Source organism: Palaemon carinicauda, unplaced genomic scaffold (genome assembly GCF_036898095.1).
Source record: "Palaemon carinicauda isolate YSFRI2023 unplaced genomic scaffold, ASM3689809v2 scaffold180, whole genome shotgun sequence".
Taxonomy (NCBI): Eukaryota; Metazoa; Arthropoda; class Malacostraca; order Decapoda; family Palaemonidae; genus Palaemon; species Palaemon carinicauda.
Window position 1 is genome coordinate 192,501 of NW_027169370.1, and position 20,000 is coordinate 212,500.

The window sequence follows — 20,000 nt, forward strand, 5'->3', positions numbered from 1 at the left end:
ACACAATTCAAAATTACATGGTTTAAAATACATAAAAGAACACACGTGTTTCCACTTAATATTTTGAACACCAAGTCTAATGGAGTTATCCACTTTATAGGAAGTTTAAACAAGGTACTAAATTGTCTAAATTTCCAAGTATAACTTAGACAATAACTTATGAAATATTGAATGCTTTTGATAAAGGGAGTCAACATTATAAACTAATTCGTTATTCTAATTTAGAATCGAACACCTATTATACGTAATTACCAGCAAATATGGAAATTATACGACCATATCCATTATCTGTGATAAAGGATATCTTATTAATGTAAGCTTAAGGCTCATAGCTGCTATTTCATTAGTATCAATTTATTAAACTTGTTTAAACAAATAACTAGTTAATTTTTTTTAGTGAGGCAGATTTGCACCGACTCGCAGGAGTGCCCTTTTAGCTCGGAAAAGTTTCCTGCTATCTGATTAGTTAGAATTATCTTGTCCAACCAATCAGCGAGCAGGAAACTTTTCCGAGCTAAAAGGGCACCCCTGCCAGTCGGTGCAAATCTGCCTCACTACAAAAAATTGACTATAGAGGGGCATTCAGTAGAGCGCAGACCTCCGCCAGGCTTTAAATGTTTAAAGGCCGTTCATGCATGGCAGGGGCAAGGAACAGTGACATTGCCTTATCAAGCAGGACAATGCCCTAGAGATTGACCATATACACATATAAGCGACCAAGCTCCCTCTCCAACCAAGCTAGGACCAAGGAGGGCCAGGCAATGGCTGTTGATGACTCAGCAGATAGACCTATAGGCTCCCGCAAAGCCCCAATCCTAAGCTCACAAGGACGGCAAGGTTGCAACGACCAATGAAACTAACGAGTTTGAGCGGGACTCGAAGCCCAGTCTGGCGTTCGCCAGTCAGGGACGTTACCACATCAGCCACCACAACCGCAACTTATTTCTCGTCCTTTTAAACTGATTCTGGACGTTTTGCTCGTCCGTGACCTTGACCTTTGATCCTCCGAAATTTAATCATTTCCTGCTCTTTACATAACAGTTTAAAACCACTGCAAGTTTCATTAATTAACAATTAAAATTGTGGCCGTATGGTTGATGACCGGAATTTGTCCTTTTGCTTGACCTTTACCTTGACCTTTGACCTTAACATGTATTAATCGACGTGGATTTTCATACACTCAAATATGAACCAAGTCTGAAGTCTGTCACAACGATGTCCAAACTTACGGCTGATTACGTGAATTAGACATTTGGCTTGACCGTGACCTTGACCTTTGACCTTGACCTTCCAAAATTTAATCATTTCCAGCTTTTCACATAGCAGTTAATCCCTGCAAGTTTCATTACTCTACGATTCAAATTGTGGACAGGAAGCTGTTCACAAACAAACACATACACACACAAACAAACAGGGGATAAAACATAACCTCCTTCCAACTACGTTGGCAGAGGTAGTTATATAAGAGCATACTCTATCTAATATCTATTCGCATCAGTAGTAATGATTATTTGTAATATAATGTAATATATTGTAATATATACTGACGATTTATCGTTACAAAATTCTTCATTACATAATAATTGTCTCTTGTGAATTACTGTTCTAATTTTGTCCTAATTAGCAATTAAGTTAATGACCCACATTAAAACGTCGTTGAAATTTGAATTATGTTAATTGGGAAATATAATGAGTAATATTATAGAAATGAATGGTATTAAGTATATACTGAGTAATTAAATATACGTACTTATGAAGACATTTACACAGAGAGAGAGAGAGAGAGAGAGAGAGAGAGAGAGAGAGAGAGAGAGAGAGAGAGAGAGAGAGAGACACACACACACACATATATATATATATATATTATATATATATATATATATATACATATATATATATATATATATATATATATATATATATATATATATATATATATATATATAAATCTGAGGCCCTTTGCGTCAATAGGCGTAGGAGATGATGATATATAAATATATATATATATATGCATATAAATATGTATATGTATACACTGCTATGCGTATATATAAATTTAAGCATGTTTATAAATATGTATATATGTATAAGTCTATGCATATAAACATACATACACACATATATTATATATATATGTATATATATATATATATATATATATATATTATATATATATATTATATATATATATATATATATATATATATATATATATATATATATATTCATAACAACTATGCAGTATATACTCGTACATTTATACTAATTTTCATAATCTGAAAAAGCATCATCATAAAAAAATAAAAATAAAAAATCTAATACATTGAAAAACACAATTCACTGAATAGTTTTTCTTTCCAGGTGAGAAATAAATCTTTAGAATCCCCAACAATCAGATGGATTGTCATTATGGAAGAAGACATTAGGGGGAAACTTCAAAATGTCCTTCGTGAGGGTACACAGGTATTGTATTTTTCTATTTGAGTCCATATGTAGCCTACTTGTGGATATCATGATTCATATAAGCTTTGTGTGTTTATACTGATGAAATTTTCTTGAAAGAAATGTCTTTTGAAAAAGAAATGTCTTTTGAAAAAAATGTCTTTTGAAGAAGAAAAAATGGCTTTTGAAAAAGAAATGTCTTGAAAATAATTTCTTTTGAAGACAAAAAATGTCTTTTGAAGAAAAAAAATGTCTTTTGAAGAAAAAAAAAAAGTCTTGAAAAGAATGTCTTTTGAAAAAAAAACTGTCTTTTAAAGAAAAAAAATGTCTTTAGAAATAAAATATCTTTTGGAAAAAAAAAATCTTTTGAAGAAAAAAATGTCTTTTGAAAAAATAAAGTATTTTGATAAAAATATTAAGGATCGACGGTAATTACCAATCTCACATTGGGCTGAGTATATCAACACTTTTCAAACATATGCAAAAAGAACGCCTCTGAATTTAGATGCTGGTGATCAGTTGTAAAGTGTTCCCAAAAGAACAAAGAAAAAGTAAAACATGAAACTCACGGTACTAAAAACTAAGCTAGTAAGTTTAACCACAACAAAAGAAGATATTTGTAAAATGCTTATACAGAAATGTAGAGCTAAGATGTTAAACTGATATCTTACTTTATTGGGAGTTGTTATAAACAAATTCCATAAAGGTAAAGTTTTTCTGTTATTGCAAGGCTATAGATGAAGGAATTTGGGTCATGGGGCCCTGAGCTGTGGTCTGGGAAACCACTCAGAGCCAAGGCACAATTGGGGGAACCTTTCCACTTGTACAACGAGGTAAAAGTAAAGCCAGGCTGACACTTGCACGAATTTGTGGCACGCATTGTCAGGACTCGAGTCGTGAACTGGCGTGAACTCGTCGTGAACTGGCGTGAACTCGTCGTGAACTGGCGTGAACTCGTCGTGAACTGGCGTGAACTCGTCGTGAACTGGCGTGAACTCGTCGTGAACTGGCGTGAAGTGTTCGTAAACTAGTCGTGACATTGTGGCATGTCGTGACGAGAATTTTGAAATGTTCAAAATTTTGGTCACGACAAAATTTCGTGACCGGGTCGTGAACTATGCGCGACCTGTTCGTGAACTCGTCGGGACGATGTGGGAAGTGCGCAAACTATGCGTGATCTCGTCGTGAACTTGTCGTGCCAGTTCGTGTCAACGTGGACAGGTCAGCTGTGATTCTGAGGTAATTTTTTTTTTTTTTATCTTCCAGTTCGTGCCACAAAATGTCACGACTTGCCCCGACAAATTTGTGGCAAAAAGTCGTGCAGGGATGGAAGGTAGGAAAAAAGAAAAGGATGTATATTGGAAGGCCAAATATTTATTGGAGCTAAGGGATGAAAGAACACCACAAAAACCCCCAAGTAATTATTATTATTATTACTTGCTAAGCAACAACACCAGTTGGAAAATCAGGATGCTATAAGCCCAAGGGCCCCAACAGGGAAAATAGCCCAATGAGGAAAGGAAAAATGAAAATAAAATATTTTAAGAAGAGTAAAAACATTATAATAAATATTTCCTATATAAACTATAAAAACTTTAACAAAACAAGAGGAAGAGAAATAAGATAGAAGTATGCGCTCGAGTGTACCTTCAAGCAAGAGAACTCTAACCCAAGGCAGTGGAAGACCATGGTACAGAGGTTATGGCACTACCCAAGACTAGAGAACAATGGTTTTGATTTTGGAGTGTCCTTCTCCTAGAAGAGCTGCTTACCATAGCCTTCAGTGAACCACATGAGGTGTATTGCTGGCAATATCCTCACCAAAGAAATACATAATTAAGATTAATATTTGGGATGGTAATGTGATCATAATTAATCATGATGGTTACAATTAATGAATGATTAAGATAATCAATATCAATAGAAATTTAAAATAAGGATAATTAATTTCGAATGTATGATATTTCCATTCAGGTTGCAGTCGCGGTTCGAAAGCAAAATTCTACGACTGATTATCACATCTATTCATCATACGTGAATGTCAGCAATCAGTACAGGTAAGAGATCTTATCATATATATATATATATATATATATATATATATATATATATATATATATATATATATATATATATATATATATATATATATATTCAAATAAGCCATATATATTTTTTTGATACATTAATGTCTGGATTCTCTTAACGACCTCGGGATGAAAGCCCCAGGCGAAATCACACAAAGACAAGAGCTCTTGTCTTTGTGTGATTTCGCCTGGGGCTTTGATCCCGAGGTCGTTAAGAGAATCCAGACATTAATGTATCGAAAATATATATGGCTTATTTGAATATGAAAAACACGTAAAAATGTGCAAAATTTATCATATATATATATATATATATATATATATATATATATATATATATATATATATATATATACACACATTATGGGTTTCCTGTGACCAATCAGACAAAAATCTCCCAACATCACCAATCCACAATGGCCAGCGTGGTGATGAAAACTGGCCAAACCCCAGACATAAATAATGACATGTCTGGGCATTTGTCCTGCAGTGGACTAAAAACAGATGCATTTGTTGTTGTTGTTGTAGTTAGTATATATATGTATGTATTTATATATATATATATTACTTGTAAAGTGTATGAAATTAATTTATTGTAGAGGTTGTAATTCAACTTATGGGAAAACAGACAGAAATTTACAAACCAGAATTAAGAAACATAAGGAGGCAATAACCTTTTTTTTTTTTTTTTTCTTTGTCGATAAACTGATTTCCAATCTGCAAAATATTAACACTACTTATTCGCATTAAAATTTTAACATTATCTACTTTTCTCTTTTACAGTTTCAAACACTTCGTTCACTGGAGGCCTAGTGTAGAAATAGAAACCAATTGTGACCCTGAATTAAGTTCTGAGATAGTTAAGGTCATAGGTCAAGGTCAAATACAGCAAGATATTCATCAACCACATGGTCAAGGTCAAAGGGTTGGATGTGAAAATGAAGATGATGGCACCAACTGCAACGGTAAAATGGTTGAATATAAAGGTCAAAAGGTCAAATTTCAAGGTCAAATAGCTGAACCGGAAGGTCAATGGGCAGAATACCCTGGGGATTCTTGGTATCAACAGAGAGCTCTGTTCCCGCCTTTGGATGTAATCTACGACGACTTCCAGGGTCGACGTCTCGTGTTATCCGCCGTTGAGAACGTACCTTACTTCAAACTGAGTCGATTAGAAAACGGTACCGTGGTTCCAGAATCTGGAGTTGATTTCCGTTTGATGGAGACTCTTGGACAAAGCCTGAATTTCACGTAAGATATTGTTTTTATAAATTTCTATAGAATAATGGGTAGATATCCCTTCAGCGATGAGGTGAATCTCGGGGAAAACCTGGTAGTTGCACTACGAAGAATACGTTCATAAAGTTTGGTCAGCAAGGTGCAAGTCAGACAAGGGCAAATGTAGAGGAGTAAAATATGGGTGCAGCTACAGGCAGATTTGATGCTGAGAAGATTCTTCATTAATGCCCACAGTGCACCATGCCCATTGGTGGGATTAACCCCATACGAAGTACTTCACATTAGTTCAATCATTACTTGCTCTGATTTTTGGGGGAAATCTTGAAGTGACCAGAAGAGACAACTGCCTCTTTGGGATAATTTCCTTCCTTATTATTACATAAGAATAATAGAGAAAGGATTATTTTATAAATCTAAATATAAAAAAAAATTATTATTTTGTTAATTGCACTTTCTCACTGTGAGAGGTAGTACCCTTCTGATTACAAGAGATAAAATTAAGCTAGGGCCATTGCAGATTCTGGCAGATATTTTAATGTTCTATATCTTTTTAAAGGCCATACTGTAAGTTGTATAGATGAGGTGAAGCCTTCTGTCAAAATTAATCGATAAAAATTTGGGCACGAGTAGATTATTTTTATCATTTGTTGAAGCTGTTTCATTTCATAACTCCATCATGAGTTTCTATGAAATGTTGCAGAATAGAAACTGTCTGCCTATGAAGATTGTATTGATAGATGCTGAGCCATCAGGTTAAGGGTGACACAGATCCCTAAATCAATCAATCAAGTTGAGTTTGATGAAGATTATAAATGTCACTCTTTTGTAGGTATCATGAAGAGTTAAAGTCAGAGCAACTATCATTACTTAGGGAAACAAACCATGTGTAAGAGACATATCACATATCATTACTCTTGTTTTCACAAGATTTAGAATCCTAGAACCACCAGATGGACGATTTGGCGACGTTGAAGCCAATGGATCAGTTAGTGGTATTGTCGGAATGGTAGCCAACCGCAGAGCACACTTCGGCATTAACGAAATAACAATTACAGGTGGGTAGTAAGACAATGTTGACTAGAGTGGTAAAATTTCAGGTGGGTAGTAAGACAATGTTGACTAGAGTGGTAAAATTTCAGGAAGGTAGTAAGACATCTATTATTGCTTTTGAGTTTAGAACAGTAAAATTACAATTGAATGTAACAATATCAATTACCTGTTGTTTGTAACAATCATATAACTTTATTCAAAGTTTTTGTCATCATTACAGTATCCTTGTTGATATCATTCCAGTGTCCAGAGAAACAGTCACAGACTTCTCCATACCTTACATTCTCGAAGGAACGAATTTGGTGTCTAAAGCACCAACAGTAATAGATCCGGTCTTTGCTATATTTCAACCCTTCACTCTAAAGGTAAATAAAAAACTGGGTGGTGTTTTGGTATGTGATCTCAGAAATTATTATTTTGCTTTGGTATGCGATCTCAATATTTTTAATGGGTAAAAAACCAATAATAATAATAACAATTACAATAGGGTAAATGTTAGTACTGTACAGTACTTCTCTTTGCTTCTATCAGACATGGCTCTTACTTATAGCAACAGTAATTATCATTGGTCCTGTTACCTACGGAGTCAGAAGATGCAATGATTCTTTGAATAATCAGAGAAATCATGAGATGAAAAAGGCCCTCTTCATCTCACCCAAAGACTTCACTATACGTAAGTTTAACTATTCTTTTTTTTCTTTTTAAATCAATTCCTTTAAGGAGATTCGAACTTAAACTCATTATAGATTTTAATAAATCCCTTTTACTCAATTCCTTTCTGGCAATTCCAACTCGAACTTATTATGGATTTAAAAAAATAATTTTTTACTCAATTCCTTTCTTGAAATTCCCACTCAAATTAATCATGAATTAAAAATAATTCTTTTTACTCCATTCCTTTCTGGAAATTCCAACTCAAACTTATTATGGATTTAAAAAAATTCTTTTTACTTAATTCCTTTCTGGAAATTCCAACTCAACCTCATCATGTAGTAAAAAAAATCCAATTTAATCAATTCCTTTCTGGATATTCCAACTCAAACTTATTATGAATTAGAATAAATCCTTTTTACTCAATTCCTTTCTGGATATTCCAACTCAAACTTATTATGAATTAGAATAAATCCTTTTTACTCAATTCCTTTCTGGATATTCCAACTCAAACTTATTAAGAATTAGAATAAATCCTTTTTACTCAATTCCTTTCTGGATATTCCAACTCAAACATATCATGAATTAGAATAAATCCTTTTAACTCATTTTTTTTTCTGGAAATTCCAACTCAAACTTACTATGGATTTAAAAAAATAATTTTTACTCAATTTTTTTTCCTAGAAATTCCAACTCAAACTCATTATGAATTATAAAAAAAAATCTTTTAACTCAATTCCTTTCTGGAAATTCCAACTCAAACTTATTATGAATTATAAAAAAATCCTTTAACTCAATTCCTTTCTGGAAATTCCAACTCAACATCATCTTGCAGTAAAAAAAAAATCCAAACTTGATTCAATGTATCAAATTTCACTATCCATTCCAGGAAATCCAAAAGATTCCAGCCACGTTCTGCCTATTCCAGAGAATTCCATCTTCACAACACAGCGAGACCCTTCCGTATCTGGAAGTCCCAGAGTCTTGAATTATTGTTTCAACATGTTCAGGTACCTGGTGGGGCAAGGGAGTGTCCTCGTGGAGAAGTCCCTCTCTTCCAGAATCGTCTTCGGAGTCTGGTTCGTCTTCTGCATGGTGATATACAGTAAGTAATTCTTTATGAAGGAGTTTCTTAACATTTACCTCTGCCAAGGAAGCTGGGAGGATGTTATGTCTTCACCCCTCCTTACTTTACTTTTAAGGGCTGTTTTTTTTCTGGCTCAATACATCAGGAGATCCCTACTCTATATAGAACTCCTCAATCATTTTATCCTGTTTGTTCGAAAGCATTCAACATTTCATACAGCACATTGCTCGTTTATTGTCAAATCTACAGTATCGAAGCACTCGCAGAACAATAAAGTGTTCAGTTTCCTCTTGAAAGCCTTAATATCTTCAGCCTTTCGGATGTCTAGTGAGCTTATTGTATAGTCTCGGGGCCGCATATTTAAAGGCTCTGGAGCCTAGGGCCCTTTTACCCCCAAAGGACGTACTGGTACGTTTCACAAAAGCCATCCCTTTACCCCCATGGACGTACCGGTACGTCCTTGCAAAAAAATGCTATAAAAATTTTTTTTTTTCCATATTTTTGATAATTTTTTGAGAAAATTCAGGCATTTTCCAAGAGAATGAGACCAACCTGACCTCTCTATGTCAAAAATTAAGGCTGTTAGAGCAATTTAAAAAAAATATACTGCAAAATGTGCTGGGAAAAAAATAACCCCCTGGGGGTTAAGGGTTGGAAATTTCCAAATAGCCTGGGGGTAAAAGGGCTAGCTAGAGTAGACATACATTTAGGTTTGCGTAATTTGAAACCATCTGTAATTATTCTCGTGTCAACACGATTTGTTGGCTTCACATTATGTAGCAATTCTCTTTGATATTTCAGACGTCAGGTTCTGATACCTTGGTGAGTTATTGTACATATTTTGTCTGCTTGTCTGTTTGTGAACATCTTCCTGGCGATAAGTTTACTTATAGAGTAGTGAATCTTTCAGGAATTAATTGTTATTTTGAAACGTGGAAGTGATTCAATTTTTAAAGTACTGGTTAAAGATCAAGGTCAAGGTCGAGCAAAAGGTCGACTGAATTAAACCTAACCTTAACCTACAAGTTCGCACATGATTGTAACACAAACTTCAAAGACGCCTACGGTCTAAATTGATTCTGGGAAAGGCAAGCTGGTCTCGAGAAATAAGCTGCCGTGGCAGAGGTCTGCACTCTCAGAGTGACTTTTATTTGGAATGATTTCTCAATATACTAGTGTACCCATGCCATCAAAATTTAAATATAAATATCTAAATTCAACTCTTCCACCCCTTCCCCCATTCCTAACTACAACCCGCTGGTTCGGCAATTTGTGCAAGTGTGGTTTCCGAGTGTACCTCTCGGGGTACCATTCTACCAGGGTATGACTAGTCTCTCTTATACATGAGCGTGACAACAAATTAACGCACACACACACATATATATATATAATATATATACATATATATACACATATCTACATAATACACACAAATACACACACACACACACACACATATATATATATATATATATATATATATATATATATATATATATATATATATATATATATATATATATATATATATATACATATAATGTCTATTATGCAGAGGAGAGCTTTCGAATTCGAAAGACACACTGTGCCTTAAATGATTTGTTACAGTTTCACTTCGATACATAATCTCTGTAATTCTTCAATGAATTACAAATTTTGGAATGCAAGACTCCATAAACAAGGAACTGTAATGTACTCTTTTTGATAATTCTATCAAATCAGGAATTTGAGTAGAATGAATTTACGAATATGCAGTCTCTCTCTCTCTCTCTCTCTCTCTCTCTCTCTCTCTCTCTCTCTCTCTCTCTCTCTCTCTCTCTCTCTCTCTCTCTCTCACCTACATGATTTGTGAAAAGGACAATATTCTCTCTCACATGACTTGTCCAAAGGGTAATATACTCTCTCTCTCTCTCTCTCTCTCTCTCTCTCTCTCTCTCTCTCTCTCTCTCTCTCACTGATATTATAAAAAACCTGTTTAATCTTTCCATCACACGTTTCACATTGTTTTGATTTCTGTGCCTTTGTTATCCTCAACTGTTTATATATAAGCTCTTTATCTTGAATAAAACTAACATTCACCTCGCCTCCCTGTGAGTACCTAACAACAACTTTAAGCTTGCTGCACACTGAGCCCGAACGGACGCGCCCGAACAGAACCGAAACGTCCGATAGAAATCGAAAGCATGAATTCTTACCTGACTGCGCACACTGGGCCAGAACAGAACGGAACTCGACGCAGTATTCTTTGAAAGATATTTTTTTCTGAAGCTTCGGCGGCGGTTCTGTTCCGGCTCAGTGTGCGGCAAGCTTTAGACTACGCTTTTCTATCTTCTTCTTCTTTCACAGGTGTTTACAGTGGAAAGCTGACCTCTTTCATGACGATCCCAACTTATGAAAAACCAATCGATTCGCCTGAAGATCTTTTGGACGCAAATAAGGATGGTCTCGTTCCTGCAGTTCAGCCCAGTACCAGTAATGAGTACTTCTTCAGGGTAAATAATTCTAGCTTTTAATTCTAGCTTTACTTTTTGACATTAGCTAACTAATAGCGTATGTAACCCGTCAAAAATGACGGATAGATATCTTGAGATGTATACACACGCAACGCCCCTCTCGCCAAGGTATAACTACTTCCTCTCCCCTACCAGAGGGATGGGGGAGCTGAATCTGACGGCAGATATATATATAAATATATATATATATATATATATATATATATATATATATATATATATATATATATATATACATATATATATATACATATATATATATATAGAACTGGTTATCCTTTGATGAATTTAGTCAATGAATCCTCTGAGGCCCTTTGGGTCAATAGGCGTTAAGAGATGATGATAATGATGATGATGATGATATATATAGTTAGACATTTTTTCTTTATTACATAGGGGTGACAATGTCAAAATGATGGTAATATTATATAGGATTGGTTGAACCTCCACCCTGAAGCTTTGACTAAGGTAATAATATAAATATTTACCTTCGAGATGTAATTATCATACAACAACAACAACAACAACAACAACCACAACAAATGCAGCCATTTCTAATCCACTGCAGGACAAAGACCTCAGACATGTTCTCATTCATGTCTGAGGTTTGAACAAACGCAGCCGTTTCTAATGCACTGCAGGACAAAGGACTCGGACATGTCAAATGAAGTCTGGGGTTTGGTCAATTTTCATCATCACGCTGGACACTGTAGATCTGTTTACAGGTCATCATATTTCAAAGGATATTTATGATATAGTAAGTTAGTCTTTATACTTATTGCATTTACCATAATATCTTTGAAGTTATTTACCGAATTCCACAAACCCCTCAAATACCACAGAGTACCACAAAAAACAGTGGTATCTACATACACACTACAGACACACAACCAAAGACCAAACCGCCCAAAAGTGGAATTAATTATTTGAATTCTACTGGTGACAGATACCACACTCGAAGGAGTGCCAAGATTCTATCAGCTCGTGATAGAAGAGGACGTCTAAATGGCCCTGTAGAAATAGAATTAATTGGTGTGCTGACGCCTCCTTCTTGATTAAATAGATCGATGATATAGATCACTATCCCTTTGAATGGATTGTATTAGCACAGATACTTTTAATTAGAGTAATTTAAAAAGAAATTAATTATATGGTTTCAGTATTTATATATATATATATACATACATATATATGTATATATATATATTGTACATATATACTGTATATACATACATACATATGTATATATATATATATATATATATATATATATATATATATATATATATATATATATATACTGTACATATATACTGTATATACATACATACATATGTATATATATACTGTACATATATAATGCATATACATACATATATACGTATATATATACTGTACATATATAATGTATATATACTGCATGTGTATATAATCATACAATTACATTTGTGTACACATATATACATTCCCTTTCTGAGTGTGGATACCTTTACGTGGTAAAAGGGTTTGCCTATCGCCATGCTCAACAAAGCTGTACTAGTCAGGGCAACCCATACTAGGTTGGGTTGCTGAGAGAGATCAGACAAAAAATCTCCATGCATCACCAGTGGGCACTGGCCAAAACCCCGAGATTATCTGTTGTTGTTGTTGTTGTTGTTGTTGTTATATATAAATTATATATATATATATATATATATATATATATATATATATATATATATATATATATATATATATATATATATATATATATATATTCTATTTCTTTTACAGTCAGCGAAATCAGGAGTCTTCAAAAAGCTTTGGGCACTGACAGATCCGGCCAGGAGTTTTCCCAAATCAGGCAGTGAAGCTATGGAAAAGGTAAGATAGGAGAGAGAGAGAGAGAGAGAGAGAGAGAGAGAGAGAGAGAGAGAGAGAGAGAGAGAGAGAGAGAGAGAGAGAGAGAGAGCAAATTGCCATTTCACATTCTCCTTCACAATCTCCCTCAATTCACCTAGATTAATCTCTCTATTTCTCTTTCTGCCTCCAACAGGTGTTGACAGAAGACATAGTCTACATGTCTGGTAATCTAAACACTGAAATTCGGACCAGACAGAGAGGTCGACATCTGTTTCACCTGTCGCGAGAGAAGTTCCAAGTACAGGGGTTCGGTATAGTCTGCCAGACAGGTGCTCCTTATATTCAAAATGTTAATAACGAGTGAGTGTCTATTTAGCATACATATATACTCATATACACATGCATATACACACACACACACACACACACACACACACATATATATATATATATATATATATATATATATATATATATATATATACAGTGAAACCTCCAATTAACTACGGAAGTTTCGTATAGAGAGCGGAGAAAACTTAAGCGAAAGATCTTAATTTCAAAATATTGATATACCTGTAATTCATCATTAATAAACAAATCCTCATTTTCAAAACACCCCACCTGAAACTTCGTAAAAAATTGAAATAATTTACAGTAACAAACTTAGTACGGATGGCCCTGACTAGTACAGTTTTGCTGACCATGGCGATATGCAAATCCTTTCACCACGTTAAGGCATTCCCACTCAGATATATATACATATATATATATATATATATATATATATATATATATATATATATATATATATATATATATATATATATGTATATATACATATATACACAGTGAACCCTCTGGTTACCTACGGAAGTTTCATATGAATAGCAGAGAAAATTTAAGCGAAAGATCTTCATATCAAAATATCAATATAGCTGTAATTTATCACTAATATAATTAACCTCTTTTTCAAAATATGCTACTTGAAACGTCATATGAAGACAAATAATTTACATATATCCACAAGTGATGTTGGTAAACTTCCTAGGAAATCAGCCCTAAGTGTATCTCCAAGATTACAGGAATTATTCATTTATATCACATTGCTGTACTGAATTGAATGATAAGTTTTCAAACTATATAAGTGAAAATCTCTGTGAGCTTCTTTGCCAGGCTGCTGAAGATCTCACAAGCAGGCCTCGTTAACAAGTGGATTAGGGAAGAAGTTCGGAAACTCTCTAATTTCATCAAACCGAGAACTGGAAAACCCGGGGATGCACAGTCGCTCACTCTGCGACACTTGCAGGTAAGCTTTTCCTTCTGGTCTTCCAGGCTATGACTTATATAAAGTAAAGGATTTTTGAACCAGGACACTTCTTACAGTGTGAACATCCTTATATCATAGATTAAACTTCCATTTCAGAGCAGTTTTTGTACATAAACGTAAAAGCGTTATGTATAAACACCAGTTTCAACGCGTAAACATATATATCCTGCACAAAACAGCTCATTTTGTTTAAACATTTGCATATCTTTATGTACAAAATATCAGGAGTTATATAACTAACCTACAACCTTGAGATATATGGAATTATTTGCTCGTTTCTATACCTTAACAGGCCAGCTTTTACGTCCTCCTTACTGGATTTTCGTTTTCCCTCATCTTCTTCATCACTGAGATCATATCAATGAAGAAAATCACCCAGGGAACATAGCTGACATTGGAGTTGTAATATTGGAATCCAAACTTTTATACATTAAGCTAAGTAAGTATTTCTTTTCCTTCAGACTTTACTGAAAAGTTTATTAAAAAAAAAAAAAAGCAAAAACATCACAAGTGTGAATCCGTGTTGCGATAGATTGATAAAACATGTTATAATGACCAAAACAGAATCTAAATTTTAAATTGTAATTTTCAGGAGTGCATAACCTATCAGGGAGGACTTTGGATGCCACAGTCCTGAAGATTTGTCTTTGCTGTAGTAAATTTAAATCTTAAACCCCCAAAGGACGTACTGGTACGTTTCACAAAACTCACCCCTTTACCCCCATGGACGTACCGGTACGTCCTTGTAAAAAACTACTATTTACATTTTTGTTCATAATTTTGATAATTTTTTGAGAAACTTCAGGCATTTTCCAAGAGAATGAGACCAACCTGACCTCTCTATGATGAAAATTAAGGCTGTTAGAGCAATTTTAAAAAAATATACTGCAAAATGTGCTTGAAAAAAAATAACCCCTGGGGGTTAAGGGCTGGAAAGTTCCAAATAACCTGGGGGTAAAAGGGTTAAGCATGTGAGCAAAACTCTTATGCAGAGGTGAATGATAATTGACCTATTTTCTGAGAAACCCTCTGAAAATTTAAATGACACATTTTCAAGTAAACTATAGAGGTAATAAATGGAATTAAAGTAATGGTTACAATGCAATTGCATCTAAAAGTGATATAGGAGATGGCAGAGGTGGTAAGTGGAACTAAATATCGAACTTGTCGCGCCGTAAGGGGATGACACTGCGCACTTACTCAGAGGGAGGTTTAAAGGCCACTCGTGAATGACAGGGCCAAGGGACAGTGACATTGCCCTACCGAGCAGGACAATGCCCTAGAGAGTGACCATATACACATATGATCAACGTCCAAGCCCCCTCTCCACCCAAGCTAGGACCAAAGAGGGCCAGGCAATGGCTACAGACCTATATGCTCCCATAAACACCCCATCCATAGCTCACAAGGATGGTGAGGTTGCAGCGACCAGAAAATCTAATGAGTTTCAGCATGACTCGAACCCCAGTCTGGCGTTCACCAGTCAGGGACGTTACCGCATCGGCCACCGCAACCTGTGCCATGAATTCCTGCGTCCAGCTGTACAAATGCTCTTAATGGATAACAGTAATGATAAAGGAAGAATGAGAACAACATCTTTGTAATTTTAAGTCCATTTTGTGTCTTATCTTATCCCTAAGATCTTTCTGAACAAAAATCATTTCTATCTAATTTCTCTTCCTCTTGTTTTCTTAAAGTTTTATATAATTTATATAGGAGATATTTATTTTAATGTTGTTACTGTTCTTTAAATATTTTAGTTTTCCTTGTTTCGTTTCCACACTGGGCTATTTTCACAGTTGGATCCCCCTGGGCTTATAGCATTCTGCTTTTCCAACTAGGGTGTAGCTTAGCAATCAATAATAATAATAATAATAATAATAATAATAATAATAATAATAAATAATAATAATAATACATAGTAATAAACCATAAATAATAAATAATAATAATAATAATAATAATAATAGTAGTAGTAGTAGTAGTAGTAGTAGTAGTAGTAGTAGTAGTAGTAGTAATAATAATAATAATAGTAAATTTGGTAAGCGTGAAACACCTAGATTTTACAGCATAAATAAACTTCATATAATACACATATTTACAGAATGTATAAGGAATCCAACTATTCATTGTAGAATTATGAATTAAATCCATCTTGTGAATGAAATACCTCATCACTATAGCATTAGACAGGGAAAATAACTTAGAATTGTAGCTTGCGTAAATAAAATTTATCCTCGTACCTTTAGTCATTCATAATTACCCCATAATTGTAACTTTTTCTATGTAAATTAAAATAATTTGAAAATTGTAGAATGGTACAGTTAATCAGGTCAATTGGCTACTTTCCTCTTGGTAAGAGTAGAAGAAACTCTTGACCTATGGTAAAGCAGCTCTTCTAGGAGAAGGACACTCCAAAATCAAATATTGTTCTCTAGTCTTGGGTAGTGTCATAGCCTCTGTACCATGGTCTTGTAACTGTAATTGTTCAGTGGCTACTTTCCTCTTGGTAAGAGTAGAAGAAACTCTTGAGCTATGGTAAGCAGCTCTTCTAGGAGGACACTCTAAAAATCAAACCATTGTTCTCTAGTCTTGGGTAGTGTCATAGCCTCTGTACCATGGTCTTCTAAATGTAATTGTTCAGTGGCTACTTTCCTCTTGGTAAGAGTAGAAGAAACTCTTGAGCTATGGTGGGCAGCTCTTCTATGAGAAGGACACTCCAAAATCAAATATTGTTCTCTAGTCTTGGGTAGTGTCATAGCCTCTGTACCATGGTCTTCTAACTGTAATTGTTCAGTGGCTACTTTCCTCTTGGAAAGGGTAGAAGAAACTCTTTAGCTATGGTAAGTAGCTCTTCTAGGAGAAGGACACTCTAAAAATCAAACCATTGTTCTCTAGTCTTGGGTAGTGTCATAGCCTCTGTACCATGGTCTTGTAACTGTAATTGTTCAGTGGCTACTTTCCTCTTGGTAAGGGTAGAAGAGACTATTTACCTATGGTAAGCAGCTCTTCTAGGAGAAGGACACTCCAAAATCAAATATTGTTCTCTAGTCTTGGGTAGTGTCATAGCCTCTGTACCATGGTCTTCTAACTGTAATTGTTCAGTGGCTACTTTCCTCTTGGTAAGAGTAGAAGAAACTCTTGAGCTATGGTAAAGCAGCTCTTCTAGGAGAAGGACACTCCAAAATCAAATATTGTTCTCTAGTCTTGGGTAGTGTCATAGCCTCTGTACCATGGTCTTCTAACTGTAATTGTTCAGTGGCTACTTTCCTCTTGGTAAGGGTAGAAGAAACTCTTTAGCTATGGTAAGCAGCTCTTCTGGGAGAAGGACACTCCAAAATCAAATATTGTTCTCTAGTCTTGGGTAGTGTCATAGCCTCTGTACCATGGTCTTCTAACTGTAATTGTTCAGTGGCTACTTTCCTCTTGGTAAGAGTAGAAGAAACTCTTGAGCTATGGTAAAGCAGCTCTTCTAGGAGAAGGACACTCCAAAATCAAATATTGTTCTCTAGTCTTGGGTAGTGTCATAGCCTCTGTACCATGGTCTTCTAACTGTAATTGTTCAGTGGCTACTTTCCTCTTGGAAAGGGTAGAAGAAACTCTTTAGCTATGGTAAGTAGCTCTTCTAGGAGAAGGACACTCTAAAAATCAAACCATTGTTCTCTAGTCTTGGGTAGTGCCATAGCCTCTGTACCATGGTCTTCTACTATCTTGGGTTAGAGTTCTCTTGCTTGAGGGTACATTCGAGCACACAATTCCATCTAATTTCGCTTCCTTTTGTTCTGTTATTTTATAGTTTATGTAGGAAGTATTTGTTTTGGTGTTGTTGCTGTTCTTGATATATTTACTTTTTCCTTCTTTCCTTTCCTTACTGGGCTATTTTCCCTGTTTGGGCCCCTTGGGCTTATAGCATCCTGCTTTTCCAATTAGGGTTGTAGCTTAGCAAATAATAATAATAATGATAATAATAATAATAATGTGAATTAAAATCATCTTAAAATTGTATGTTTGTATTGTCAAATTCATTCTATCATTTTGACCTTGAATTTGAAACCTTGGTAGATTTATCCTGTAAAGGTTAAATACTGATTATCTATCTATATTTAAATAGATTGAAGAGATTTACTACCAAATTATAATTACAGCATGGCAATATATTCATAAACAATTAATTGATATATAAATTAATAAACAAATCAGTTTATATATGTCACTAAAGAAAGGCTGTGACGTCAAAAATATAGTTCTCATACACATACACTCATATATATATATATATATATATATATATATATATATATATATATATATATATATGTATATATACATATATATATATATATATATATATATATATATATATATATATACATATATATATATATATATATATATATATATATACATATATATATATGTATATATATATATATATATATATATATATATATATATATATATATATATATATATATATATATACACACACAATAGTAGATTCAAAGCAAAAACGTGAAATATCAAAACACAACAAACACTATCTTAATAAATAAAAAAAACTAGTGAGTTCTTCAGATCAAAAACAGTAATGACTTCTTGATTTTTTTTAACCAATATGAAAAATAAAAATAAAATTTTTTTTCCACCTAATATCAAATCACAATGTAAGAAATTCTGCAATTTTCCAACCAATGAAAAATCCCATTCACAAAAATATTAAATAAACATATACAAATAAACATATACAATTAATCCATGGTCACCATTTTTTCTTCACAACTCTCCTTAACCACAATGTAATTTTCTAATCAATAAAAAATCACTGTAAATTGCTATAATTATTCAAACCGCATTTACCTCTAAAAAATAAAAAAATTTCGAAAAAACTATGAATATAGTCACTACAATTTTCTATAAATATTTGAAAGTCATTCACCTAAAAAAAGACGGAAACATTGTAAAAAAAAAAAAAATCCGAAAATATCATGTAGTCACTATAAATTTCTATAACATTTTAAAATTCATTTACCTCCAAAATAGACAAAAACACTGGAAAAAAATTAAAAATAACTTGAATATATTCGCTAAAAATTTCTGTAACCTTTTAAAACTCATTTACCTTGAAAATAGACAAAAACACAAAAAAAAAATTGAAATTGAAAAAAAAAATTATATATACACCACAAATTTCTATAACCGTTTAAACCTCAATTACTTCCAAAATAGGATAAAACACTAGAAAAAAATTGAAAAAACTTGAATATATTCCCTACAAAATTTCTATAACCATTTAAACCTCAATTACCTCCAAAATAGGCAAAATAAAAAAAAATCGAGAAACCATGAATATATTTACCTTGTCATACCAGAGTTACTTTAACTAATGACCATTGTTAGCAGAACAAGGGGAAACCAGGATCTCAAACAGCAAGGTGACAGCTGCTAGCACTGAGCCACCGAACAGGATGAAAAATGCAGCCTGTTAGGAACAGAGAGAGGGATTACAGAGGCATGTTGATACATGTATGTACATATATGGCCCTACATCACCCAAATTACATCATGCAAGAAATAATGCTATTTTGTTACTTTTTAACATAATCTATTTGAAGTTCAATGCACATGTTCCTCCAACTCACTAGGATTATTTCATTATTATAATTATTACAAGCCAAGCTGAAATCCAAGTGAACCGCTGGATTTATACAATTTAGGACAGAGGTCAGGCACTGGGACAAGTGAATTCATTTCCTTATCAGTTA

At 33.9% G+C, this 20,000-nt stretch overlaps 1 protein-coding gene across 1 annotated transcript in view; it reads left to right on the forward strand.

The window, feature by feature from the left end:
• LOC137635825 (glutamate receptor ionotropic, kainate 2-like) overlaps positions 1-14,626 on the forward strand; it is a 15,864-nt gene extending 1,238 nt beyond the window's left edge. The window contains exons 2-12 of the mRNA XM_068368261.1: positions 2,362-2,463; positions 4,417-4,499; positions 5,313-5,780; positions 6,696-6,830; positions 7,039-7,183; positions 7,350-7,491; positions 8,359-8,574; positions 10,903-11,048; positions 13,105-13,271; positions 14,085-14,217; positions 14,531-14,626. Coding sequence (XP_068224362.1) covers positions 2,362-2,463; positions 4,417-4,499; positions 5,313-5,780; positions 6,696-6,830; positions 7,039-7,183; positions 7,350-7,491; positions 8,359-8,574; positions 10,903-11,048; positions 13,105-13,271; positions 14,085-14,217; positions 14,531-14,626 — 1,833 coding nt within the window. The remainder of the gene's footprint in view (positions 1-2,361; positions 2,464-4,416; positions 4,500-5,312; positions 5,781-6,695; positions 6,831-7,038; positions 7,184-7,349; positions 7,492-8,358; positions 8,575-10,902; positions 11,049-13,104; positions 13,272-14,084; positions 14,218-14,530) is intronic.
• The last annotated feature ends 5,374 nt before the right edge of the window (positions 14,627-20,000 follow it).